General features: G+C 50.5%; 1 protein-coding gene across 1 annotated transcript; it reads left to right on the top strand.

The window, feature by feature from the left end:
* The first annotated feature begins 29 nt into the window (after positions 1–29).
* Ttc22 (tetratricopeptide repeat domain 22) lies at positions 30–21,069 on the top strand. Its single transcript, XM_027944988.2, has 7 exons — positions 30–702; positions 13,216–13,271; positions 13,461–13,576; positions 14,274–14,392; positions 15,175–15,336; positions 17,923–18,075; positions 18,605–21,069. The coding sequence occupies exons 1-7, from the start codon at positions 136–138 to the stop codon at positions 19,139–19,141; spliced, it is 1,710 nt and encodes a 569-aa protein (XP_027800789.2). The 5' UTR covers positions 30–135; the 3' UTR covers positions 19,142–21,069.
* Positions 21,070–27,963: the final 6,894 nt, after the last annotated feature.

Raw genomic sequence — 27,963 nt, 5'->3', positions numbered from 1 at the left:
CGGCGGGAGGCTCTGGGGACCTGGAGACGGGCGTGCGCTGGGCCACCGTGACTCACTCTCTTCGGGGGAGACCCCGTCCACTGCCCTCTTCAGCCTCGGGGGCCAGAGCGCGGCCAGAGGTGCAGCGAGACAGCCATGTCTGAGCCCGAGGTCGCAGCCGACGACCTGGACGCCTTCATCGACGACCTGGACTACCTCCCGGGCCACTTCCACCTAGAGATGCAGCTGAACTTCGAGCCGCATTCGCCGGCCCCGCTGCGCGCCCGGGATCTGAAACTGCAGCGGGAGGCAGTGCAGCAGGAGCTCGAGCTGACGGCCGTCCCACAGCGGTCGGCCGTGTGTCACCTGCTGGGTGCTTTCGCCTTCTACCTGGAGGAGCTGGACGAGGCCCGGGAGCGCTTTCTCCAGGTGGTCCGCGAGGACCCGGGCAACCTCAATGCCTGGGCCAATCTGGCACATGTGTACGGGCACCTGGGCGAGGAGGAAGAGGAGGAGGCTTGCGCCGCGCGACTGGCTGACCTCATGGGCCTGGCGGCGGACCCGGAGGCACCCGCGGACCCCCAGCTCCGCGCTGCACGCTGCCTGGCGGAGCAGGGCTACGCGCACGGCTTCGACGTGGGCTGCGCCAGCCTGAAAGAACGCGCACGGGTACTGGCAGCTGGCATCGCGCTCTATGACAAGGCGCTGGGCTACGGGCAGCAGGTGGGTGACACCTCCTCCTTCGGCTGGAAAGGCTGTGGTCATGGTCTTTTGGTCTGTAGGGTTGTCCCCTGCCCCAAAATCAACCTCGACCCTGGCCTTTGGCCTGTGGAATACCTTTCCAATGTGCATCCCCCATTTCTGTCCCAGACTAAACCCAAAGCTTTGCTATTTTGGCTAGGGAGAAGACCCTAGCAAGGCTGCTAGTCTAAGTCCCACCTAAACACCACAAACCCTACCTGGCCAATCCAACCCTCTCCCTTGCTCCTTCCAGCAAGTACCTGTCCCAGTAACTGTGCACACCCACCTAATTAAAGGCACAGCCAGACAGCCTGCCAGAAACTCAGGCATTCCTGCCTCTTCTTTGCCACCTGCACATCTATCCATTCAGACCGCAAAGCTTGTCCACTCCACTTCCTGTACCTCTAAGGTCCACCCACTCCTCTCCAGCTGCCCTCAGCCAGTCTAGCCTCCATAATTGCCCACCTGGACCTGTGTAGCTGCCTTCCTCCTCTGGGGGCTCCTGCCCTCCAGCTTGACCCTTCTCCTCTATGCTGCCAGGGTAGTGTTGCTCCACCTTGCTGGCCAAGTCCCTCAGCCCACTCCCCACTGGTGGGCAGAAGAATCCTAGGCTCTTGAGTGGGCTTTGATGCCCACCCCCCACCCTGGGGATTCCCCTCTGACCTTCCTCTGCAAGTCAGGCTTTTGCCACATTTTACTTCCCTTCACTCCCCTCTAGGGAGCGACTCACCTTGTTTTCTCAGCCCCTTCCCCGGGTGCTCTTCTGCTCCACCTCTGCCAGGAAGGTCCTCTCCAGTCTTGGGTTTGTCTCTAGAAAGCCTGTGCCAGCTCCCCAGGCTGGGTCAGAATCTCCTCTGGGCTCCCATAGTACTCCCGCTACTGTTTGTTTACAAGTCTACCTCTCTAACTCAATCTTGAGGGCTTTGAATGAGGGAACAACATCCATCTGGTTTACCACTGTAAACCCAGTAACTGGAACATGATAGCATTTGATAAGCATATCTTCACCGGATGGATATATAGCATAAGGCCTGCTACTGAATATGTACTAGGAATACTAGTCATCTATTGCTGAAAAAAAAAATACTTACCAAATTAGCAGCTTAAAGCAATAAGATTTTATTCTCATACAGTTTGGGGTGGGGGTGTCAGCTATCTAGGCCTGGCTTAGCTCAGGACCCTTAGGCTGTGATCTCATCCGAAGTCTTGCCTGACTGGGGGACCATTTGCTACCAAGCTAGCTCTCATGATTGTGAGTAGGATTTAGTTCTTCATTGGTTACTGGCTGACATCCATGGCCTTTGTCATATTCTGTTCTTTAGAAGCTAGTCAATAGGTCTATCCCACATTCACAGGAGAGGATTATAGGAGGTCATGAACCCCAGGAGGTGGGGATCTCTGGGGGCCATTTCAGAAGCTGCCTGCCACATGAAGCATCAGATGATGGATAAATGGTATGGAGGGCATTATCCTCTTTTATGAGAGAGACCATGCTAGTTCAGAGGGGTACCATGACTTTTCCATGAAGGCCAGTATAGTTTTAAGTTTGTGATATTTAAATAATTAGGCTAGGCATGGTAGTGCATGCCTGTAATCCCAGCAGCTCAGGAGGCTGAGGCAGGAGGATCTCGAGTTCAAAGTCAACCTCAGCAACTTAAATAATGACAAATTTTCACACATGGGTAGCACAGCTCAATTCATAAAACCTCTGTACTCCCCCCACAAGTGCCTTTTTCTCCAAAGTTCATAGCTTCTCTAAGGAGAAATGTGGCTGTTACATTTGCAGAGAGTACAGTTTGGAGGACAGGGACTTGATTTAAGGACAGCAGTGCAGGAAGGAGCCTCAAAGAGGAGACTCCAGGTCAGACAGTCCAGGTTCAAATCCCAGCTCCCCCATGCTGACACCTCTAACCTGTGCTTAACATCTCTAAGGTCCTTTCCCTCTCTGAGATGGGGATAACGATGGTATGTCTGCCAAAGCTTTCTCATCAGTAATATGGAGGTACTGCTCATTTGGTTGATGTCATAATTAAGAGTTTCTACTTGTAAAGCTCCAAGAGGGAGCCTGTGCAGAAATGGGAAGGGTCACAGGCAACCCATCCATCTCACCAGCTAGGAAGCCTCCCCTGGCCTGAGCTGGATGTTGATGTGACCATCATCTAGGGCCACGTCTCCAGTTTCACACCGTAGGTGCTGAGTGTGGTTGTTGCTGCAGGTCACAGCAGCGGAGCAGGGTCTGAAGAGCTCTGGTCTAGGAGCCAACAGGCTCCCCTCTCAGCCACCGCACTACCCACAGAGAAGACCTCTCTGCACTGTGTTTTCCCCATCTGCAAAATGGGTGCAGAAAGTGGGGGACCATATGGACTCTGAGCTCCATTTCTGCTCTCTGGAGGTGTTCAGTGTGGGGAGGTTTCCTGGAGGAGGTGAGTGGCAAGGCAAAGATTTAGGAATAGTGAGCAAAGGCCAGCTGCCCCCACCCCTGAATAGTCAGCACAGCCACAGTAGGAACCGCCCAGTGAGTGAACACCCAGAGGGAGTGGGAAGCAGGGCACCCAGGGCCCCAGGGAGGGAGCCATTGCTTCTGGAGGTGTGGCTGCCAGGCTCTGGGCTGCATTCCTGGGCCTGGCCCAGCAGCTGCTCCTCAGTTCTGCAGAAAGCAGCTGTGAGCAGGAGAGAGTTGGGGATGCGGAGCCCCCCATTTGTCCTCTGAGGAGTACACAAGATCACACCTATAAAAATCATCACAGTCAGGACAATGAGGGTGATTTTGGCAGTCAAGAGGCTCAGCAGCATCCAGCTCTGGAAGTGTTCAGTGTGGAGAGGTTTTTTTCTTGTATGGCTTTGGACAAGTCACTTGTCATCTCTAGTCTCAGGGTCTACTTCTCAAGCATTTGTCAGTAGTGATCTCGGCCAAATGATGAAGTGAAAGTGCCCATAAGTAATTCTGGGGACATCCAAGAGGCATTTATTGAACTTCTTTACATTTGTTGAGCACCTAGTATGTGCCAGGCCCTGTCTTTTAAGAAGTTCTTGCTGTGAAGAAGCTTCTGGACAAAAGGTGAAGGAAGCATGCATTCCTTCATTAGCTTGTCTTACCTGAGCCCTTCCTGGGGAAACAGAAACCAAAGGGGCAAATCAGAGATGTGTCCGCAACTGGCTGAGGTCACATGCCTGTGTCATGTGACAGTCATCTCTTAAGTACTATACAACCCGAGACGGCACTTTCTGAACCAAAAATGGGGCCCCAGAGGCTGACGATGAAAATGCACTTCGGGGACACGGGGACAAAAGTGTTGGCATCAGCAGTCCCTGTGGATGGAGTGGCAGTGAGCGATTGCAGACAATGAATCCTCCTCTTGAGCAAAAGAGACTGAAGGGAAGCTTCTGGAAGAGGCAAGTGCACTGGCCCCCAGGAGGCCCTGGTGTGTGCAGAGGCAGGAGGGCTTGGCCAGGAGCAGGGGAGGAGGCCTGGAAGAAGGCAGTGCAGGCCTGCACAGGAAGAGCACACAGCAGCTCTGCAGAACAGCTGGTGTGGTCTCCCTAAGTGAAGCAGGGTCCCGCCTTCCTCAGCCCCCATTTCCTCTTACGGAAGTCCAAGGAATTGGACCCTGCTTCACAGCAATTATAATCTACTTGAGGTTCCCTAAACATATGGCGCCGGCTGTCATCTCCCTCTGCCTAGAAAGAAAACTCCACCCATTAAAACTCAGTTCAAATGTCACTGCCTCCTCCTGAACACCTTCTGAGTCCTCTGGGCCCTTTCAGGACTTGAGTCCCTACATGAACCCTGGGGTCCCCATTACAGACATAGGAACTGAGGCACATTAGTCTGCTCCCCCCCAACCTGCCTTCAAAGCTTTGCTCTTTTGAAAGAGGTCAAAGAAATGGGGATGGGATGAAGAGATCAGGGGACACATCTCACACGTGGCCTCCAGGAAACCCAAGGCAGATCAGTGTCAGAGAGAAGAGGTGGGTAGGTTGCCATGGGTGAGGGAGGCCAGGAAGGATGAGGCAGGAGGTGGAGTCAGCATCGGGGCTGTTAGAGCAAGAGTTCTGCACTTGAACTGACCAGGTTAAAATTCTGCCTCTGACACCAGGTGGCTACAGGCAGGTCACCTCACTTCTTGAGGCTTTTTTTCCTCATCTGCAAAATGGGGTTGTAATGTGGATCTCCCCAGGCTGCTGGGAGGATCGAGGGAATGTGAAGGTGCCAGGCAGGTGGGGTAGGAGCACACCTAGTCCACCCACCCCCTGGGCCCTATGCTTCACTTTGCCATTGCTCTTTAGCAGGGTCATTGCCAGCCTCTGGCTTATCTTCAGGTGAGTTTTGTCTTGTCCCCTGGAAGGTGAGCCCTCAGTCTTGGGACTCTCTCCGTTGCCCGTGCCCCCACACCCAGGAGCAGTTTGGACCATTGTTAATGTAATTTAGTTAAATAACTCAATTCTAAGTCTTAAAGACCTCTATGATTTTTAAATAAAAGGTAGTTTGAACTACCTCCCCTCAACAACAACAACAAAAACACATGTCCCAAGCCAGTTTAGTTATTGGATTTTCCATCCCCCCTTTCCCGGAATATTGGGGACTTAATAACGTGTGCATGCACACATGCCCGCATAGGTCTCTTGCCCCTGCTTCTATCCAAGGGCAGGTCCTCAGTAATGACAAGGATGGGCCCAGGGCCATGCGTGTGTGCTGGACATCGTGGCCCCTTTGATTTGTATTCACATCTCCCAGACCCCCTGCCAGCTGGGCCTGGGGATCCCCTTCCCCACAGAGGTGCAGTGACTTGCTCAGGTTGACCCAGCCCCCCACACACTGTCCAGATTTCACTCCACAGCCAGGCAGGAGGGGAGGGAGGTGGCCTTGGTAGGCCAGCCTCACACACACGAGGGTGTGGGCCTTGCAAGGCGAGCGCACTCAGCACTGTGGGGACTGGCAAGACTTGAGAGTATCCTGGGTCAGCGACCTCAGGGTCCCTGGTTTGTGTATATTTGGATACACCACAAGTGCACTCGCATGCACACACACTACTACAGTGCCAAGTGGTTTGACTTAGTTCAGCTAGCAAAGGAAGTAGATTAATTGAATGGTGAAAGTGCCACCAGGCTATCTCGCTTGATCTTCACAGAAATGCTGGGAAATTGGATCCGTCCTTGGTCCATATTACAGATGAGCAAAGAAAGGCTCAGAGAGGTATAGTGACATGCCCAAGGGCACGCAGCCATGAATGGCTGGCAGGAACTAAACTCGGGTCTGTTGGACATCTAAGGCCTGGCTGGGAACCACATTCCTGAGGTTCTGGCTCCAGACTTCTCTTGGCCTCAAGGCCATTCACCTTTGCATATCAGTGCTTCTGCTGTGAGTTTGCGTCTGGCTTCTCTCCCCATTGACATAAATTTGAGAGCCCTGAGTGCTGGGTCTCCCCCTTCTAATGGGTACAAGATCCCAGAGCCAAAGCTGCTTTTAGCATCGTTCGGCCCAAGTACCTCTGAGAGGGGAAAATGGTCAGTCATTACCTGAGCACAGCATAGCATCGACCTCTGGTGGCACTGCAGAGTAGGGTCACACTGTTGTTACTCCAGAAGGCAGGGGACTTCTTCAGACCCACCCAGCAGCGGCCAGCACTGGAGTTGGACTTGGACCAGAACTAGACAGGAGACGTCTGATGATGAGGACACTGGGGTAGAGAAGTGACTCAGTGCAGCTCAGCCAGCCTGGGAGCCAAAGCAAAGATGAGCCACAGGACCTGCGTCCTAGACAGACCTGAGACCAGGAAGAAGTGGCAACGGGGGGCTGCTGTCCACCTACGCAGCGTAAGTTCACGCGGAACCATACAGGGAACCCAAGACAGGGCCGAACTTTACTTTGCACCCAGTAGCACCCAACCCCCGAAGTCCCTCTGCCTGGTCACACCTGCCACCCCCAGCAACAGTTGTAGGGGCAGAAGCTGAACCAGTGGCCTTTCCCAGATCCCTGGGGGGCGAGGGGATCGGCAGTGATCCCAGCGAGGCAGGAGCAGGAGTGCAGGAGCATGGCAGTGGGGGTGGGAGGAGCTCCCTCCTGGCTGCTCTGTGTGTCCCTCAGGTGGCAGGCGCACTAGGCAGGCAGCTCCATGTGCTGTGTGTGCATCTCAGAGGAAGATCCAGTCATGCAGGAAGGACGGAATTCCAGGCCTGCCCTCGTGACTCTGACTTGTGCAGTGTCAGCCTTCTCAGGGTCGGCCTGATGAGGTGGAAAAAACAGCGGCGGTGGAGGGAGGCAGATCTGAACTTGACTCTAGACACCTGGTTGGGGGGGCTGGGCCAGTGGCTTTTTTTCTTAGTCTATTTCCTCATCTGTACCGGGAAGAAGATGCTATATACCTTCTAAGGCTGCTGTGAGGATCCAGTGCCACTAAAGTACCCAGTGACCCTAGAGAAGTGTTCATTCTTGTCATTTCCTCTCCTTGAGAGAATTAGTCAGCTCCCAGGAACCAACTCTGGAATGTGGAGTGTAACCATTAAGGGCAAAGCTCAAACTGCTAGGCAAATACTTGCCCCAGGAACAAACAGGATGTCTGTACCGCCTGTCTGATGCATGGAGATGTATAAGCCCTTGGTATGGGAAAGACTTTTTATTGAAAAACTTTAAAATAGCCAAGCCCCCAAATGTTCCCTTCTTTCGAGTCCAACTTTTAAAAATTTTTTTAGTACCAGGGATTAAACCTAGGGATGCTTAACCATGGAGCCACATCCCCAGCCCTTTTTTATTTTATTTAGAGACAGGGTCTCACTGAGTTTTTTAGGGCCTCGCTAAGTTGCTGAGGCTGGCTTTGAACTCATGATCCTCCTGCCTCAGCCTCCCAAGCCACTGGGATTACAGACGTGCGCCACCACACCCTGCTTGGGGCCATCTTTTGAAGAAAATGGAATGTTTAAAAATTCATCCTAGAACCAGAGTTAACACAAACCTGCTCCTGTAATGGCTTATCCCAATCCCACCATTTCTGTCAGGTCACCAGCCATTGTCACTTACCCACCCAGTTATAGGAGCTGGTATCTTCAGGCTTCCCTGTGGACTGTGATCCTTTGATTCATTTAAAAAATGAGGCACCTGCCGGGTATTGTGGCGCGCACCTGAAATCCCAGCGGCTCAGGAGGCTGAGGCAAGAGCATCCAGAGTTTGAAACCAGCCTCAGCAACTGTGAGGCACTAAGCAACTCAGTGAGACTGTCTCTAAAAAAAAATTACAAAATACAAGAAAAATGAGGCACCTGCTAGCTGCATTTATTCCACTGTCCAAAGAGAGAGCCTAGCACAGTGGTTTTCTTCACCATGCAGTAGAGGGCCTGTGAGCAGCTGGCTGGGCCACCGCCCCAGCAAATTTCAGAGTGATGGGTCAAGAATTTGCATTTCTGTCAAATTCCCAGGCAACATCCATGCGCTGGTCTGGGGCCCATGCTTTCAGCACCATTATTCTGCGGTAGTTACATGTAGGGACCATGGAGTTAAAGTTGCTGGGTTCAAGTTCTCCTAGCTTCCAGCTGTGTCACTCTCACTCTGGGCACATGACCTGACTACTGTGTGCCTCAGCTGCTTCATCTGTAAAATTAGGATAATGATAGTCCCTGCCTCATAGGTAACACTTGAGAGAGTCAAATCGGTTAATATACATAATGGTGTGTCTAGTGTATATACATAGTGGATAATATGTGCTCCATAAAATTTCTTCGTATTTGTATAGCAGAAAGGGGATCTTCCCCAGCTTTCAGTCCATGGTTACCGGGGCCATGGGGCTTTTTACCATCTTGCCTCAGTTTTCCCACCTGTACTAAACATTCCACACAGGACATTCTGAGAATCACATGGAATCATGCAAAAGCACTTTGTAAATAGTATACACTGTACAAACACTAGCTCTCTGCAAGCTAGATGTTATGGGAAGAACATGAACTTGAAGTCAGAGAGAACTAGCCTAAAATATCAGGACAAGAAGTCAGATCTCTGCTTCTTTTGATCTTGGTTTTCCCATCTCTGAAATAAAGAAAATAATGACAAGGACCTCAGAGGACCTGGGAAATGACCTGAGAACCCCTCACTGGGGTCTGCCCTTCACTCTCACCTTCAGTCAGTATCAGGGTTGCAGTTTCACTCCAGGGGCAGCATGGGCCTCACCAGTTCCCTCCCACAAATTTGCCACAGGACAGCCGCCTTCTCGGAGACCCCTCCAGCTGAAGCCTGGACTTCCATGCTGGCCTCACACAGAATCCCTAGCTCAGGGACTAAGGAGATCACGAGGTGTCCTCCAAGAGCCCACATCAGGCAAATCCTGGGGAAATACCTCTTTCCCAGAAGCCAGCCTGTGAGCCTCCTCTCATTCAGCCTCCAACCCCTGGCCTCTGGGAGTCATAAACCCTGTAGCAGCATTCCTTGCAGGCAACTTTATTCTCCAGGAGAGGTGAACAGCTCCTCCCTTCTGCAGGAGGGAGGGACAGCCAGAGGCCTGTTTAATTTAATTTAACGCACTGTGGCTTGCCAGGTTGCCCCGGTAACCGCTGCAGCTGCTGCTTCTGCAACAACCAGAAGAATTTTTAAAGAGACAGCCCATTTACAGGCAGGCCAGAGTTGCACGGCAGAGCAAACAGCCTCCACCACTGCTTCATCACAGGGGTAGAAGACGAAAGCCCCAGCACATCAAGGTCTCCAACTAGATCTGTTTACTCCATTAACTCCATTCCAGTTCCACTGACCTCATCTGTAACTCTACAAGCCCTCCTGCAAACAGCACTCTCAAGTGGGATCTGTTGAGGGAATTTGGGATTTGTCACACAGATGTCACTCAGCTAGATCCTTTTTTGAAAATCAAATTTTCCAAAAGATTCTTGGAAGTTCGGAAGGCGTTCACTTCTGGGCTCTACCCCTGCAATTCAAGCACACAGCCACCAGGTGGTGATATTGCTTGCTTAGTGAAAACCATAAGGAAGCTGAACTATTGGAAGATTTTCAACAGTGACCAGTGAGGTGTCCTCCAAGAGCCCACACCAGGCAAATCCTGGGGAAATACCTTTTTCCCAGAAGCCAGCCTCTGAGCCTCCTCTCATTCTGCCTCCAGTCCCTGGCCTCTGGGAGTCATAAACCCTGTAGCAGCATTCCTTGCAGGCAACTTTATTCTCCAGGAGAGGTGAACAGCTCCTCCCTTCTGCAGGAGGGAGGGGCAGCCACTGGGTTCTAAGTTCTGATGCTAACAAGTGTAGAACCTTGGATAAGTCACTTCACCACTCTAGTCTCAGTGTTCTCAAATACATAATGAGATTGATAAGACAACCGAGTGTTGTAGACTACGCTTGGGGCTAGAACTATGGGAGGCACAGGTTAAGTCCTAGTTCTATCATGCAAAAACTGTCTGGCTTGGGCACAAAATTTAATTTATTTTGGCTTGAATACCAAACGAGAGTGACTGTGAACCAGGAAGAGCCCCAGGGACAGCAGAGCACTCAACTTAAACACTGGGAAAGTTACCTGGGACCCCACGGGGTCCTGCAGTCCTGGGAGACATGAGGTACGGAGAATGGGATGAGGCAGGGTGTCTCTAGACTCTGGAGCCTGGAACCTCATTGCCCCATAGGGCACCAAAACAGGTCTCAGTGGAGAAAGCAACTAACTTAGAAACTAGAGAAACTAACTCCATTTGGCTCCAACCCAAAACAGGAGAAAGGGAATAAACATTTCTTCTGGGCCTGGCACTGCCCTTGGAACTTCCTGGAAGCCCATAGTGTCACCCTGCTTTGCAGATGAGGGCATAGCCTTCAGGGGCAACTCATCCCCAGGGTCATACCTCAGGCCAGGCCTGTGGGACACCCAGGCCTCTGCCCTGAATATCAGAAGCCAAAGTCCACTCTACCTACTCCAACTTGGCCTCACCCTTTGCCAGGAGCACTGAAGACAGGTCAGGGCCTCTTTCCTGCTATGACTATTCGGCCAGCCACAAAGCAGGCTGTGGCCAGAGTCCTGAGATCACACCAACAAGTGGCCAGGTAACCAAGGCCCCACTACCTTTAGCGCTAACTGTGGTCAGGCCTTGACTTTATGTCCAGGTCTTTGGTCAGTGTGGCCCACAGAGGGTGCTCCATAAATCCCAGCCCCTTCTTCCTTCCCACATCCCCTGTAAGGAAAGCTGACAAGATGATCCAGCATCCTACCCCCTCTTTTTGCCCTGGGAAATGTTCCCCACTTCTGAAAGATGCCTTGACCCCCAGGGCCTGCCCTCTCCCCTCCAGAGAGCACTATTCTCAGCTAAAGCCCCAGTGCACTTATTCCCATCTATGTGACAGGATGACCCTTCAAGGTGATGTGAATATAAAATCACACTGGATCTTGGCATTCCCCAGCTCGCACTCCTTCTATGACTCCCCACTGCCCTGCAGATGAGCTCCTGGCATGGGAATCCCTCCTCATATGCTCCTGCTGACTTTTCCCCTGCACCTTACCACCGGGGTCTATCCTCAGGGCTGCCTGCGGATCCTGCCATTCACACTCGTTTTCCTCTGAGTTTGGGCGTAGGGTGGCCTCCGGGAATGCCTTTCCTCGTGGTATCCACCTGGGTGATTCCTCTCATCCTTGAGGACCTGCTCGAGGTTGCTTCCTCTGGGAAGCCCCAGGGAACTCCTGGATTGGGCAGATACCTCCTCTGGGCTCCCAGGGCACCTATGTCCCTTCTATTCTAACTGTATCTTTCGGACTGATAGACCAAGGGCCTCTCGAGATGGGCCTCATCTTTCCTCTCCTGTCCTCATTGCCCAGCCTAGGGACAAACAGAACAGAGAGGAGGGAAGACTAGGCTAAGACATGCTGTCGGTGGGTCCTCCTCTGCGTGCTCTAGCTGGGGCCAGGGCTCTCAACCCGATGGGCAGGCACCACTCAAGTGAGTCTCACGCATGAGGTCTCCTCTCTGCATCCCTCCCCGCACCTAGTTCATCCAAGGTTTCCTTGCCAGTGTTGACTCCCCCCACCCAATCACACATACAGCTCCAGGGTGTCTATTTCCACACATCCCCGTGTCTCTGTTCATGCCAGGCCCTCCGTTTTGGGGTGCCCTGGTCTCCATTCCACATGAGGATCCCTCTGAAATGCTACTGCCCACTTTAAATCCACAGCCTCGGGCTGGGGATGTGGCTCAAGCAGTAGCGCGCTTGCCTGGCATGCGTGCGGTCCGGGTTCGATCCTCAGCACCACATACAAACAAAGATGTTGTGTCCTCCGAAAACTAAAAAAATAAATGTTCTTTAAAAATTCTCTCTCTCTCTCTCTCTCTCTCTCTCTCTCTCTCTTAAAAAAAAAAAAAATCCACAGCCTCTAACTGGGAGTCTTTGTCCATCCTGCTGCATCCTGGTCCATATTGCTCTCATAACCTTGATCCAACTTTACTTCCTACTACAGTTTTTGGCAATTCATGTGGCAAAGGGAGCATGGGCTTTGGAGCCAAAAGGCATTGGATGCCCAGCTCTGATGCTCTCAAATTCTGTGACCTGGGGCAAGTCACTTTACCTCTCCAGGCCTCAATATGTTCACCCATAAAATGGGGCTAACACCTCCCTCCTGGATTGTGGGATTGAGGTGATGGTATCAAGATCCTGGCCCATGGCAGGCACTGAGACGAATCCTGTTATTGATACCTGCATCTGTTTCCCGAGCCAGCTTGGGAGCCTGTTCAAGTCAGGGTGCAGCTGCTGTTCACTGTCACGTCCACAGAGCACCCGCCCAGCACTCCGTGCTGGAGGTGTTTGGAATGTTGCTGGGGCGGAGTGGATGGATGATGGGGGTCTTGAGCTGAGGAGGCCACAGTGGGGGCAGGGAGTGCAGAAGATCAACTGTGGGCGATGAACGTGGAAGGAGGGGCTGGAGCCTGAGGCAGAGCTGCCGATATGCACTGGGGGTTTTATTGGTTTTCATTAAAATTCCTTCTTGAGGCAGGAGCAGCTACTCCCATAAATAACGGCATAAATATTTTATCTGGTGCCCAAGTTGGTCTAAATGCACAGCAAGGTTGGCAAGAATAATAATGGGAAACAGTCCAGGGGCGTCCTGGGCTTGGGCTGAGCCGGACTCACTTAACATGCCTGAGGGGCTTTCTCAGGAAAGTGGGGGCTGAGGGAAAGCACCACAGGGGAGAAGTAACGAGAGCAGAGGAGAGAGAAGGCAACCCGTGGGGTGTGAGCCCCCAGTGGGCAGCCAGAGCTGGGTGGGGACTCCAGGGCCAGGGAGGAAAGGGATTACACACCTACTCTGACAGGCACCTCAGTAGGGGTCACACAGCTTATCTTGTCAAATCCTATGTGGTCAGGGAGGTGAAGCAACTTGTCCAAGGACACCCAGCCAGACACTGGCAGAGCCAAGATTATCATCAAGGGCGTGTTAGGCTAAGGCCCTTCGACTGTGTCTGCTGCCTCTTGGGGTTCAAGGTGGACAATGGCCTGAGCACCTCCATAACAGCAGCATGGGCATTCTCTGCTTTCCCAGATCCCGATGGAGGAGAAAAGGGGCTGGTACTTCACCATGGCAACCTTCCTCATCAGGTCAGGCCAGGGATGGAAGGGGGTGCAGGATGGGGGGAGGTGTGTCTCGGTCTTCCTGGGCCTGGAACCAGGCAGCGGGTGGGGGCAGAGGTGGTGGAGCCCATTCCAGGCAAGGGCTTCTGGAGGGCTGCTCACCTGGGGGTGGCTGGGAGGGGGCGCCAAACAGCCACAGCCCCTTCTCGGCCACAGGCTGGATGGCATCTTCCTGGAGCAGGGCAGCGAGGAGCAGAAGAGGCTGCCTGCCTTCAACCGCACGCTGGCCCTGCTGCGGCAGGTCCTCAAGTCCTCGGACCTCCGACACCGAGGTAGGGACCCCAGGGGGTGGGCGGGGTGACATCCTCTGCCCCGCTGTCCTTGCACCCATCACTGGCACTGCTGGTCTCTGGCACTGTCCCCACGTCTGGCACTGTGTCCCTTTTCTTTCTCCCTCCCTGTTTGTGTCACATGCTCATTTCTTTACCTCAGGAGCCCTCCCACCTGGCCCAAGGGAACACCCAATTACAAATCACTACAGTGACACGCTCCCAAAGTTCCAAGTTGGTCTCAGGACCTGGAGGGAGATCTTGTCCTGCTCCAGCCCATCACCCTCACTCTATGGTGGGAGATGAAAGTCTGCTTGACCCGGTGTGTGAGAGTGTGTGTGTGTGTGTGTGTGTGTGAGAGAGAGAGAGAGAGTGTGTGTGTGTGTGTGTGGAAGGGAGCCATTTTCTCTACGGCCAGAAACCAGAACAGGCGCTGCACCCACCCGGAGAAGTCAGAAGAGAGCTACGACCCTGAAATGAGGTTCCCTAGATGACACATTAGACTCAGAATGGACACCAAAACCTGTTCATTCACTCCCTCCCATGTCCCTTTGTTCCACCTTTCTTTCTCTCTGCCACTGTTCCTTCCTTTGTCATCATGGGTGCCTTGAGTGGAGCTGTCCCCGCCCCACCCCTGGCTCCCCTTCCCCTCCTCCCCCACCGCTGCTTCCTAAAGTCCCTCTCCCACCCTCCACCTTAGCGCTGGCCTGGTGCTATCTTGGGATGCTGCTGGAGAGGAAGGACACCTTCTCCACCACCCCTATGGGCGTCCATGACTGTGGGTACTCCGGGACTGACCCCCTGGACTGCTTCGGCAAGGTATGTCCCCAAACCGCATTCCCTCTGCAAACTTGGGTGGGGGGGCTCTCCTCCAGGACCCATGGCTTCTCTGGATGTCATTCCCCCACCATATGTCCTACAAGAAGGCACTTACTCCATACCCCTCTCCACCCTTCCCCTTGTTCTAAACAAAAAGGGCTCCTTTGTGGCTCTTTTCCTCTGCCTAAGACTAAATCCTTCCCCACATTCAAGCTGGCCCAAGCTCATTTCTCCAGCCTTGATATAGACCCTCAGACTTCTCCCCTGAGGCCAGTGTCCATATTGTTCCTCTGCAGGGTTCCCTCCCTCCCCAACCACAGTGGCACAGTGGAAAGAAGATCTCTAGCTGGGGTTTTCTTACCAGTTCTGCTCACAGGCTGTGTGGTCCTACGTCAAGCCACTTAGGTCAAGCAGCAGTCAATGCCAACATAGGGGGAAGTGCTGAGGCCCAGCTGGAAATGTTGTAAATATGAGAAGGGGCTGACTCTGGCCCCTTCTCTCACTTACCCTGGGAATATGGCAGAGCACACATGGGAAGGAGGGTTTACCTGGGGTCTGGAAGGGTTTGCTGGCCATGACCAGGGAACAGGGCAACGAGCTGGTGTTGGGTTCCATGATATGACTGACATACAGCAGGTAGGTGTGGGTAGATATGAGGAGTTAGCACATGTGTGACAGGACTCTGTGCAGAGGTGGGGTCCCTATGGTTTAGGCACCATTTATCCAGGCTGGCAGACAAGCAAACAATACATGGTTTGTCTCTACCCTCCTCTCTTACCTAGGCTATTGAGATTGCCAAGGACCAACCTCCTATCCTGAATCACCTGGCCAAAATCTTCCACTTCCTAGGAAAGCAGGATATGGCCATTGGAACCTGTAACATGGCCCTGGATGTCCTACGAGATCCAGAGCTCAACTGGCAAGCATACTGCACAAGGGCCAAGGTGGGTCACCCACAGCCCCTCCCATTGGGAATCAGGGACCAAGGACCAGGGGCCATGACCCTATTGCAAAAGCCCAAAGGACCTGGAGCCTTCATGGTGGAGGGCCTCTTAGGGGTCATCAGGGCACACAGTTGTGGTCAGTAAGGTTGCTGAGGTCGAGAATAGATGAGCCTCTTCCTACGGCAGGGATCCCTTCTGCAGCACCTGGTCAGGAACCTCCAGACTCCAGTGGAATCAGACCATTGAAATCTGATCTCTCCAGCTATGATTGTGGAAGCTGTGGCAAGCCACCTACCCCTTCAAATCTCAGTTCCCAAATCTGTAAGATAAGCTAATAACACCCATCTTAAAAAGCTCTCAGAGGCTGAAGCACAGCACCTGGGCATGGCAGGTTCTTTTGGAAAGTGGGAGATTCCACTTTAAGTAAAGGTAGATTCGTCTGGTGGCTCAGAGCTTTGGTCCTGGACACAGAAAGTCTTGATTCAAATCCTACGTCACCACTGACATGCCGTGGGACCTCTGACAAAATACTGGGGCCCAATTCCTAAACCTTGGTTTCTTTATCTGACCTCACAGAGTGGTTCTGAGAAGTGAATTAGATTCTATGTAAAACTTAGCACCAAGCATGTGGTAAGAGCTCAGAGGTGACTGATGGCTATTATTAGGTATATTTTTAGCTGATCAGCTGTCTCTTGTGACAGTCCCCTGCGTAGTTTTTTAGGGCAATACATGGTTTGTCTCTACCCTCCTCTCTTACCTAGGCCATTGAGATTGTCAAGGACCAACCTCCTATCCTGAATCACCTGGCCAAAATTTTCCACTCCCTCCCATGTCCCTTTGTTCCGGTGAGAGCTGCCCCCTCCCATCTTTTCCCACTGGGCCCACATCTGCCCTCTGGAGCCTAACGGAGGCCATTTGCCTGGGGACATCCCAGGAGCTCCAAGTTTACTATGTGCCAAGCTAATAAGCAACCCCCTTTCCCCTATTTTTTCCACTACCTTTCACATGACCTAATGGCAAATCTGCTCCTGGTCTTGGTCTCAACGGCTTAATTTCCTGCTCCTAGTGCCATCAGGGACTAGGGTCAGCACATTCTTTCACTGTAGTTGATATGGTTAATATTATGAATAATAAGAATATTAATCATAATACACTATAAAACATTTTTATAAAACTCTGCATTTCTGCATTTCACCAAGCACTTTCATGATTGTGGTCTGATTTAATCCTTATAAGAATCTGAGAAAGACAGGACCTATGTCAGTCTACAAATGAGGCCACCAAGGCGCAGTGAACATTCCCAGCAATCTGCACTCAAATAGCCAGAACCCTTGGGCTATGGCTGTGACTCAGTGGTACAGCTCTTGTCTCACATATGTGAGGCACTGGGTTCGATTTTCAGCACCACATATAAATAAGTGAATAAAATAAAGGTCCATCAACAACTAAAATATATATTAAAAAAATAGCCAGAACCCCAGCCTTACTTTCCTCACTCTCTCACCTTGTGTCTTAAGCTTACTGCTTCCCTGTAGCTCCAAAGGTCACTTATTATTTAGATGTCCAGAGGAGGAAGGAGCAGGAGGGAGGGACTCACATGATCTATGTAGAACCCTTGGACCACACTGTGGCCCATAAACTCAAACCTAGTCATGATGGCCTCACCCCTCCCTCTACTCATGTCTCTCATTCTTTTCCAGCCCCACTGGCCTGAGCCTCCATCTAGAATGCTCTTCTCCCAGATATGTGATTGACTTCCTCCCTCACTTCTTGCAGGCCTGATAAAAAGCAGTTTCTAGTGACCTTATTGAAAAGGTCAACCCCCTGCCAATACTTTCTATCCTTTTCAGGTTTGCTTTTTTTTTTATATTTATTTTTTAGGTGTAGATGGACACAACACAATGCTTTCGTTTTTATGTGGTGCTGAGGTTCGAACCCGGGTCCCACCCATGCTAGGGGAGTGCTCTACCGCTGAGCCACAATCCCAGCCCCACTCCCTAACATGCTATTTACCTATTTATTATGTTTATTGTCTTCCTCCCCCAGTAACACATGAGTTCCATGAAGGCAGGACTTTTGACATTTTGCTCTGCACTGTATCCTTGGGCCTGGAACAGTGCCTGGCTCCTGATGAATATCTGTTGAAGACATGAACAAGGGAACTGGGCATGTGCTAGGGCCGAACTAAAATATGATCTCTCAGTCATCAGGGTAACTCCCAAGGGAGGTATCAGTGTACTAACTTTTCAGAGATAGAAAATGGGGCTCACAGAGGTTGTGTGACATCCTCCAGGTTACATGGTTAATATGGGGGGGCACTCGATACATGAATGAATGAGTGAATGAATGAGGGCCACTTCACCCAGTCCCCTCATTGTACAGAGAAACAGGCCCAGAAAGAGGAGCAGCTAGCCCAAGTTGCCACAGGACCAGAACCTAGGATTCCTGGGTCCCAGCCTTAGGAGCTTCCTGCTACCCCACAGAACATCCCTGTTTGCTATTGATAAAGGGACGGTCTTTTTGTAGGACAGAAAGAAGGGAGGTCCTTACTTGAGAACCTTCCCTGAGCTAATCCTCTGCCTGCAGATCCACATCAGAGCCTACCTGCACGACCTGACACGGGCCAAGATGGGGCTTGGGGGCATGCCGGACAGGAAACACCTGGCCTGCGCCAAAGCTGACCTTGAGGAAGTAGTCAAGGTGTGCCCAGGCCTCAGGACATACCTGGACATTGGCCAGGTAAGGCAGCCTCTTGGCTTGATTACCGAAAAGATCATTTATAACCTACTGACTCCCTGCCAGGCTAGGCCTGAGTATGAGGACATGGATAGGAATAAGGGGCATCCCCCTACCCACCTCCTCCGGCCATGGGGAAGATGAAATGAGATAATGTGTGTACCGTGTTTAGAAGAGGGCCTGGCTCTCTAAGCACTCAATAAGTATTCTTTACCCAAAAGTGACTACTATGCTCAGGGGATAGTTACCAAGAGGTGATAATATCATAATTTTACATATGAGAAAACCTGGGTCTAGAGATTGACTTGCTCAAGGTTATATTTGGCCAAGAGTGGGAGGGCTGGAACTGGAATCCTGGTACTGCCTCTCCTTTTCCAGAGGCGGGGGCAGCTACAAGAGTTTAAGAATTGCTGCAGTAGGGAGGTAGGGAGGGTGGACCGAATGAAGGAAGTTTTTTTGAACCAGCTTGAGGGTGGTATGACCCTGAGGGCGGTGTTACTGGAAGGAAGGCTCAGAGGCCCCCCCACCCCAGGTCTACTACTACATGGGCGTGGACGCCATGCGGGAGCTGCTGGCGGTGGACGAGGCGGCGCTCAACCAGGCGCTGGTCTTCCTGGCCAAGGCCGGCGAATTCGAGCTGGGCGCCACGCTGCCCGAGCTGCAGCTGCTACGAGGCAAGTGCCTGCGCATCAAGGGCGAGGAGGCCAACGCGGCGGCCTGCTTCAAGCGCGCCGTGGAGCTGGACGACATGGGCTCCAGCCACACCGAGGGCTTCGGATGTCTGCTTGAGGCGCTGCTGGTGCAGTGGAGCCAGGCGCAGCTGAGCGACGGCGAGCTGGGACTCGAGGTGGACGCCTGGCTGCGCCGCGCCCGGGGCAAGTACCCGGAGGCCTGTCTGCGCCAGGAACTGCAACGCGTGTGGCGCGGCCACACGGACGAGATGCTGGGGGTGGCTGGGGCCTTAGTGGCCCAGGGACGGCCAGCGCTAGTGCGGATGCTTTTCGAAACCATGGAAGTAGAAGGTGAGAGTGGTGGAGAGGCGCGCAGGCGCCGTGCGCTCTCCTTCTGAGTCGCAGGAGTCCAGGCCCAGCCCCGCAGAGGTTCTGAGCCGGTTCAAGGCGCTGAAGTTGGGCGCCCCTGCCACCCGCAGGCTGCTTGAGGTAGCCAATCAGATTCCTTTTCCGAAACTGAGAGGTGGACATTGAGACTAAGGCAGTTCGAGCTGCCCACTAAGGCCTGACTGCCAGTTTGGGGACTCTCATGAGCCATTCTCTATAAGAAGATAAGGGATTGCCCTGTGTGGGAGTGCACACCTGTGATCCCAACTGCTGAGGCAGGAGGACTGCGATTTCAAGCCCACGCTGGGCAAATTGGGCAAGACCCTGTCTCAAAAAACAAAAGACTAACGTTGACTGTTGACTGCAGTCTCGGGTCCTGCAGCCGGAAAAATTTCAGAGTGGACTCAAAGGCAAGGTGACACAGTGAGTGGACTAAGTCAGGGCCTTAACTTAAACCTGAGTGCTCAGTCCTTTCACCACCTCCTACCAGTTTTCCAGCAGGTGTCATTCTTGGTCTGCTTGGTCCCAAAGTCCTCTGGAATTCCTTGGAATAGAATTTGTCAATAGAACCTTTACTTGACTTCTCTGTTCTGGAGAAAATCTAGGGGCCCCACCCATTAGGAAATGCCACCTACTCTCAATCTTGAATCTTCTATGAGAGAATGAGGGAGAACTTGGACCTTTATGTTCTGTAATCATCATCACAGAATCTTAGATGTGGAATTTTGTCAAAGCCTTAGTAGACCTGATAGCCACCAAATTGTACAAGGGTTGAGCTAGATTCTGTGGTCTCACACACAGAAGCTACTTTAACCCCAAATCCCAGATTAAGTTTTTGCCAGAGACCAGAAAGGCAAGATTTATGATTTTTTTTTTTTTTTGCATCTTTTCCTTTCTTTGAAGAGCTATCCTCCCTGCATTGTTCATGGCCATGGTCCTCAGGCTCCACCAGGGACAGGGTGGCAGCCTTGCACTGCAGCTCTATATTGGTTTTTGAAACCATGGAACTAGAGGATGAGAGTGGTAGAGTGGCACCACTCTGAAGTGCAACACCGTCTGACCCCTTCACTATGCAGATGGAAAACTGAGAGTCACAGAAGGGAAGCATTTGCCCAAAGTCCCACTTCCTGTGCTCCTTGCCCTGAATCTCAAGCTTACTTTCAACATTTTTAAGGTTTGGAAAAATAATAGTAAACTGATCAATGGTAAAACATTATTATGTGCTAAAGGTTTGTGTGTCACTTGTCCCATGGTGCACTCTGATAGTCAATGTTTTTAACGCCACTGATGCTTTCCAGATACCTAGAAATCAGACAAGGAGGCCACTTTGAGGCCGCTGAATTCCACCTCAGGCTCACCATGGCTCACCATTTGGGACTGTGGTATTCTCTCCCCACCTCCTTCTCCTCTCATCTTCATTGCATCAGAGGCCAGGAGGTGACTCATCAGTGGGCAGTACTTGTGGCCCTTTTCTCCCTTCACCCTGCCTACTCCCATCCTTTCTCCACCAAGACCATGACTGTGACCTTCCTTAAGATGGAGATGCATTTCCTTCCACTTCCCTACTGGCAAGATTTAAAAAGTTGCTGAAGTTGGTGCCCCCACCTCCAGTGTTTCCTTCCTTGCATTTCTTGTCCCCAAGTTCATGCGTTTCTCCCTCCATTGCCCCTGCCTCCTGTCATAACCTTTTTCTTTTTCTTTTTTGAACCAGAGATTGAACTCAGGGGCACTTGACCACTGAGTCACATCCCCAGCCCTATTTTGTATTTTATTTAGAGACAGGGTCTCACTGAGTTGCTTAGTGCCTTGCCATTGCTGAGGCTGGTTTTGAACTCGCGATCCTCCTGCCTCAGCCTCCTGAGCCGCTGGGGTTACAGGTGGGTGCCACAGCGCTCAACTATCGTAACCTTTTGAATAAAATTTCTTTCTGAGAACCTCATCACACTGATCATTTAAATGGTTAACAAACACCCATTCTAGTTTCCTCAGGGCTATCTGCATATTAACCGAAAGCCAAAAAGAGGTAAGAAATCCCATTCCCCAGACTGCCTACTATGTGCTAGGCACTTCATGTGTGTAACCTCACTGAATTCTCTCACCCACCCTGAAGGGTAGGCTTTTTACAGATGAGGACACTGTGACACAAACAAGGCCACAGGTAAGTGTGTGAAGAGCCAGGACTTGAAGTGAACCACCCTGTTCTGAGCCTCCGCCTGAACACAGCCCTGCAGGACATGTGTCATCTTCCCTCCAGAGTTGGCTTTCCCAGTGTCCTGTGAGCATGAGCCCTACCTGTTACTCTACCCTCAACTCCGTTCCTAAACTGCCTTGCCTTTGGGACTTTCCACATCTTGTTCCTCCACTGGCTTTTTTTTTTTTTTTTTTGGTCATTTCTATCCCAAGTGTTCAGCTCCAAGGCACCTTGTCCAGGAAGTCCTGCACTGAGCTTTACATATAAGAAAGTCTTAGTTTTTGTTGTTGAACTGAGTAAACCCACAGCAATGAGCTGGCACCTCAATTCCAAACAGGTGTCTCTATTGCCAGGTCCACAGGACTTGGGTTGGGGGCAGTTCTGCAGCCTAAGGTCCCTTAAGATCTGAAGATCAGACAGAAAATGACTTTTCTTCCTACCTCCTATCCAGCCTCACACCAATCTCCTAGTTCTGTGATTGGGAAACTGAGGCCCAGTGGGCAGAGACTTTCCTAAGGTCAAGCTCAAAACTGCCCCCAGACTCGTGGTCCACTGCTCTCTGTCCTCCTTGCCAAGTTGGCTTCTGTCAGACCCAGGAGGATGACAGGCCTTCCATTCATTTACTCAACAAATATTTACCAAGTGCTGGCCAATGCCAAACTCTGGGGCTACAGTAGGGAACAAAACAGAGCTTGTCCTTGACTTCAGGGAGTTCACAGCTTAGACCATGAGGAACAGTTATTGCGGTCTTAGGGTCATTGAAGGAACTTTGGAAGACCTATGGGAAGCTATCGATGGTTTTAGATGGCAAAGCACTGTCCCTCCTCCATTCCAGCCATCCTCAGCTAGGGTGAGTAGCCTTTCCAAAGTCCAGCAGGGTTGGGGAGGAGAATGTGGCTGTCCCTGGGGCCCAGGACCTGGTTCTTGACTATCCCTTTTCAACAAGCCACTACTCAGGCCAGGCCTGACAGTCCTCTCAAATTGTGGTCTCAGCTGCTTGGGGAGGCGGCTTACAGCTTTAAGCCCAAGGGACACCTCTGCCCACTATGGGGCTGGGAGGATAGCTGTCATGCAACTGAAGTGGCTTCTCAGGGAGCACTGCAGAGTGAAAGCCTTAGTGGCCCCATAATCAGAGCAATGAGAATGGAGCCTTCCTCAGGGTCCAGCAGCCATCATTAGGCAGCCTAGCACTAGGGTTCAGACGGCATGAGCGAGGCTTGTTACAGATGGTGAACATAGCCGAGATCCCCCAGTTACAGGTTCCCAGGGCCTCAGAATTGGAAAGAACCTTAGACATCACCTGTCTCAGTCTCCCATCTACTAAGAGACTCCTCCCCAAAGTGAGTGTTCTAGAAGAGGGTCTACACAATTGCACGCCTTTGGAAGAGCAGCAGCTCTGGACTTCATAGAGGAATCAATTCATTTTCCAGCAGATCTACATCTTCTGAGTTCATCCCTCTATTGAGTTGAAGTCATCTTCTCTGCAATTTCTTTCCTCAATTCAAGTTTATCTTCTGAGGCCATGCAGACCCTAATAAGCACTTGGTCTGAACACTTGGTCCTTGGCCCCTATTCTCGCTTTCTGTCATGGCACCTGGTATGGTGTTGGAGTTGTTCAGAGGGTGGCTGGCTACTCTGTAGTTGAGCTGTGGCCTGGCCTCCAGCTTCCAGCTCCAGCCGGGTGCTTGCTGCTGAAAGCAGAACAGAGCAGGGCTTCTCCCTGTCTCCAATCAGACCCCAAGGGAGCATCCCGTGTTGATGATGGTGGATAGATGCCAAATGAAGTGAAATATCTCCTTTTCTCAGGCTGTTAACTTTTTTCTTGTTTAAGGAAGGGGAGGATAATGACATTTAGCACTTTACAACTCAGCAGTAAAATGAGCAGATGGAAACAGATCCCCTGCACGGTGGGCTTGCTTCCAGCAAGAAACCCTCCTCTGCTCCATGGGCCAAAGTCACTGTCGGGCTTGCTGGTGGGCATAGAATCACAGTGGCTCCTCTTCCTCCTGCCCCAATTCCTCCGGGCCTCACACCTGGCCCTACACCTGCCCCTGGTAAAAACTTCTTTGCCTCTGCTTGCTCTGTCCCACCTAGCTAGAGCACTTGTCATCCCAGGTCTGGTTGGAACACAATCTCTCTGTTAGATGAGAAAGTGTGTTCGTTAGCTTTTCTTTGCTGTCACAAAATACCTGTGAAAAACACCTTATCGGAGGAAAGACTGATTTTGGCTCACTGTTTCAGAGGTTTCAATTCATAGTTGGTCAACTGCATTGCTTTAGGCCTGAGATGTGGCAGAACATCATTGTGGAAAGGCATGGTGAAGGGAAGTTGCTCACCTCATAGTAGTAAGGAAGCAGAGAGAGATAGGAAAGGGCCACAGACAGGACACAGTCAGAGGGCATGCCCCCTAGGACTCCTGCCCTTCAGCTAGGCCCCACCTCTAGTCTTCTCCCAATAGCCCATTCAGCTCTGAATCCCTCAGTGGGCTCATCCATGATGAGGTCAGAGCCCTCATAATCCAATCACTTCCCCAAAGCCCCACCTCCGGACATTGGTGCGGTGGAGACCTGGTCTTCCACACCTGAGCCTTTGGGGGACATTCTAGATCTAAATCATGACAGGGATGAGGAAGAGGGAGGTGATCCTCATGACAGAGTAGGAAACAAACTTCTGAAGAAGTTTGGGGAAATTCCAACTGGTCACAAAAGGACAATTGAACTAGGCAGGGTTGGTCCCCCAGGGAAGTCATAGAGAATCATTGCTGTCGTCACCATCAAAACAATTTGCTAAAAACATGCCATGGCATGTGCTCCTGTGCCTCAGCCCCTGCGATGCTCACAAGCCCATGATGCCTATATATATGAGAAACTGAGACTCAGAGAAGTTTAATTTGCTTTCCTGAGGTCCCTTCACTCTGCACAGAATGGCAGGCAAGCTAAAGAGTACTAATGAATGGCTTTTTAACTCTGGGGGCTTTAGATTACTTTCTCTTCTAGCACATATGTTGCTCTGTAAACTGAACACATAAAATTCAGATGGATTTTTCCGTTTCTGTTTTCGAGCCAGTCAATAGCTCTGTGGTGGGGCTTGTTCTCTTTGGGCATGTAAATTGTTGCATTAAACTGCAGTTCCTCTTTGGGTTTTGTTACCCACAAAAAAAGAAAGAAAAAAAAATAGGCAAAAGAGCTCTTACTGTGGTGGATGGAGCTCTATGGTCTCAACTGCCCAGCACCCCTCCCTGCTAGGAACACTGCACCCCACTATTTGGGTGGGCTTCTAATTGCTCCTTTCCTCACTGTGAGTGATGATGAAGACTGTCAATCATAATACCCTGCTTCCTTGATCACAAAAGTAAACATGTGATTCAATTTCAGCCAATCACTGTTCTTTCCATAAGATTTTTTTTTTTTTTAATTCCCAACAGGAACAGGAGGGAAAGAAAAATGCCCTTTACCTCTCTGCTGGCATAGGTATTAGAATATGTCCCCATTAGGATTAGGTTTATCTTGGGCCTCAAAGACCCAAAAAGCAGTATCTTTAGCAAGATGGCAGTTTCTTTATCCTGCAAGGTGGGCTGAAGTATCACCTTCCTGTCCTGCACATAGCCCCTCTGCCCTCATCCACCAGGCACATGCACAAGCAACTGCCACTCTCAGCCCAAGCATGTGGCAGAGTGGACACACTGGAGAGTCCCCCAGGGAGCAGCTCTCAACCAATGGTAAGTAGAAACTGAGGATAAATACCTTGCCTCCTAAGCTCTGGGAGCAGGCTAATTCTGGGGCAGGTTCTGCACTGTCTCCAGAGGTCCCCAGTAAGATGGAGGCCCAGTTCCCCACACAGCAACCCATTCATCAGCACACCCTGCCTTCATTTCCCCCCCTGCCTATCTCACTTGCCCACTACCCTACCAATGCTTCCTGGAATCTACTGCCAAATAAATAACTTTCCCTGGATGCCTTGATTCGGTGTCTGCTTCTCTGGGGAGCAACTTTACACTCTGTGCTGTTCACTTTCTGTGTCAATCTGGCCTGACCACTGCTGCGTGTTTCCCTCCAAAATCAATCTGTCATAATGTAAGCCTCAAAGGTAAAGAATTGGGGCCTTTTGGGAAGTGATTAAATCAGGAGAGCTCTGCCCTCATAAATGAATTAGTGCCCTTTAAAAGAGGCTTCAGAGAGCTGCCTGACCTTTTATGCCCTTCCATCACTTCTGCTGTGTGAGGACAGTGTCTGTCCCTTTTTGTTTCCTTTCACCATGGGAGAATGCAACAAGAAGAGATCATCTTGGAAGCAGAGAGCACCCCTCAGGGGACATCAAATTCTAGTACCTTAATATTAGCCACCAGACCTGTAACTCATATATCAATTTGTTATAAGTTACCAGGCCTCAGATGTTTTGTTACAGTAGTTCAAATGGACCAAGGTAGACAGAGTGCCCAGATATTTGGTCAAATGTTGTTCTGAATGTTTCGGTGAGGATGTTTTTGTTTTCTTTTTGATAAGATTAATATTTAGGGGCTGGAGTTGTGGCTCAGTGGTAGAGCATTTGCCTAGCATGTGTGAGGCGCTGGGTTCAATTCTCAGCACTGCATATAAGTAAATAAAATAAAGGTCCACAGAACAGACACTTCATGGAAGAAGAGATACAATGGATTAACAAATACATGAAAAAGTATTCAACATCTCTAGCAATTAGAGAAATGCAAATCAAAGCTACTCTAAGATTTTATCTTACTCCTGTCAGAATGGCAATCATCAAGAATACAGGAAATAATAAATGTTGGCAAGGATGTTGGGGAAAAGGTACACTCATACATTGCTGGTGGGACTGCAAATTAGTGCAACAACTATGGAAAGCAGTATGGAGAATCCTCGGAAAACTGAGAATGGAACCACCATTTGACCCAGCTATCCCACTTCTCAGTTTATATCCAAAGGACTTAAAATCAGCATACTTCAGAAATGCAGCCACGTCAATGTTTATAGCAGCTCGATTCACAATAGCTAAACTATGGAACCAACCTAGGTGTCCCTCAATAGATTAATGAATAAAGAAAATGTGGTATATATAATCAATGGAATATTATTCAGCTTTTAAAAAAAGTGAAATTGTGGCATTTGCCAGTAAATGGATGTGTGGGGAGCTGTCGCACTGAGTGACCAGCATTTTCCTTTCCTGATCAGTTGAGGCTCTGTCAGTCACTGCTAGTGATCTGGCCACAAGCTGCCCTGATTCTCAAAGTAGCAGAATGTGTCTTCATGCGTAGGCGTGCCGTCCTGCAGCCCCATGGATCTAGCTATGCTCACCTGTTCCTTTGTGATATTATCTCTTTGCCCTGTTTGGGATAGAAAGTTCCATGGAAATGCCCTTTGTGTGACCCCTTCTCTTGCTCTGCCTTTGGGTGTGGCCTATCTAGATGTTAGTCAACCTGCTGACAGCAGACATCACCAAGCTAGACTCAACCCCTTGAAACCTGACCCCTTGCCTTATTTGAATGGCTTCTCCTCTATAAAAGGGGTCAGCACGTGCAGGCTCTCTCTCTTTCTGTGGACCCTTAAGGTCAGAGGAGCCATCACAGGACCCCCAAGAAAAAGGTATTTCTGTCTCTTGTGTGGTTACTTTGTGCAGCCCAGTTCCCCTGGAGTGACCCTGAGCGTTTTTGTCGCGGGAATGCGACATGGATGAAGTTGGAGAATACCATGCTAAGCAAAATAAGCCAATTCCACAAAACCAAAGGCTGAATGTTTTCTCTAATATGCAGATGCTAATTCACAATAAGGCAGTGGGGTGCACTAGAGAAGAATAGTGTTACCTTAGATTAGGTGGAGGGAAGTGATGGGAGGGAAGGGGAGGGGATATGGGGATAGGAAAGATAGTAGAATGAAACAGACATTATTAGTGTATATATATGTGTGACTACATGACCAATATGATTCTGCAACATGGACACTTAGAAAAATGAGAAATTATATTCCATCTATGTATGCTATATCAAAGTGCATAAATGCATTCTAGTGTGGTATAACTAATTAAAACATAAAAAATTTAATTAAAAAAATGAACATTTAAATCTGTAGACTTTGAGTAAAGCAGACTGCTTTCCCTAATGAGAGCAGTTTAAGGCCTGAACAAACAAGACTGACCTCCCTGAAGCAAGAGGAAATTTGGACTTGAACTCCAACATTGGTTCTTCCCTGTGTCTCCAGGCTGCTGGCCCACTCTGCAGATTTTGGATTTGCCAATCTCCATGATCACATGCACCACCAGCTGCTTAAAATATCTCTTTCTACTCTCTCTCTCTCTCTCTCTCTCTCTCTGTTCTGTTTCTCTGGAAACAGAAATAACACAGATACCCTGGAGGTTCTCCCTCATTCCAAGAGGAGAGTCTGCCACCTCAGTATTTCCAGAGCACTTCCTGTGTACCTCTACTACGATGCATCAGCATCTACCTTATTACATTTATTAAATACAAAATAGGAAGGCGTATGTATTCATGGAGTACCAGCTGTGTATCAGGCACTGTATCAGGTATCTTATGCTCACTTATTCATTCAGTAAAAAATGTATTGAGAGTTTACAATGTGCCAGACCATGATCTAGTCCAGGGGTTGACAAAATATATCCCACAGGTAAAAGCCTGTA

Source organism: Marmota flaviventris, chromosome 10 (assembly GCF_047511675.1).
Source record: "Marmota flaviventris isolate mMarFla1 chromosome 10, mMarFla1.hap1, whole genome shotgun sequence".
In the NCBI taxonomy this organism is placed as follows: Eukaryota; Metazoa; Chordata; class Mammalia; order Rodentia; family Sciuridae; genus Marmota; species Marmota flaviventris.
This window is presented reverse-complemented; position numbering and strand designations above follow the sequence as displayed.

Bases quoted from the DNA above. Each gene is read 5' to 3' on its own strand.
- Ttc22 (XM_027944988.2), top strand. From the start codon at position 136: ATGTCTGAGCCCGAGGTCGCAGCCGACGACCTGGACGCCTTCATCGAC. The intron at 13,577-14,273 runs GTAGGGACCCCA...CCTCCACCTTAG, and splicing joins CTCGGACCTCCGACACCGAG to CGCTGGCCTGGTGCTATCTT. The intron at 14,393-15,174 runs GTATGTCCCCAA...TCTCTTACCTAG, and splicing joins CCCTGGACTGCTTCGGCAAG to GCTATTGAGATTGCCAAGGA.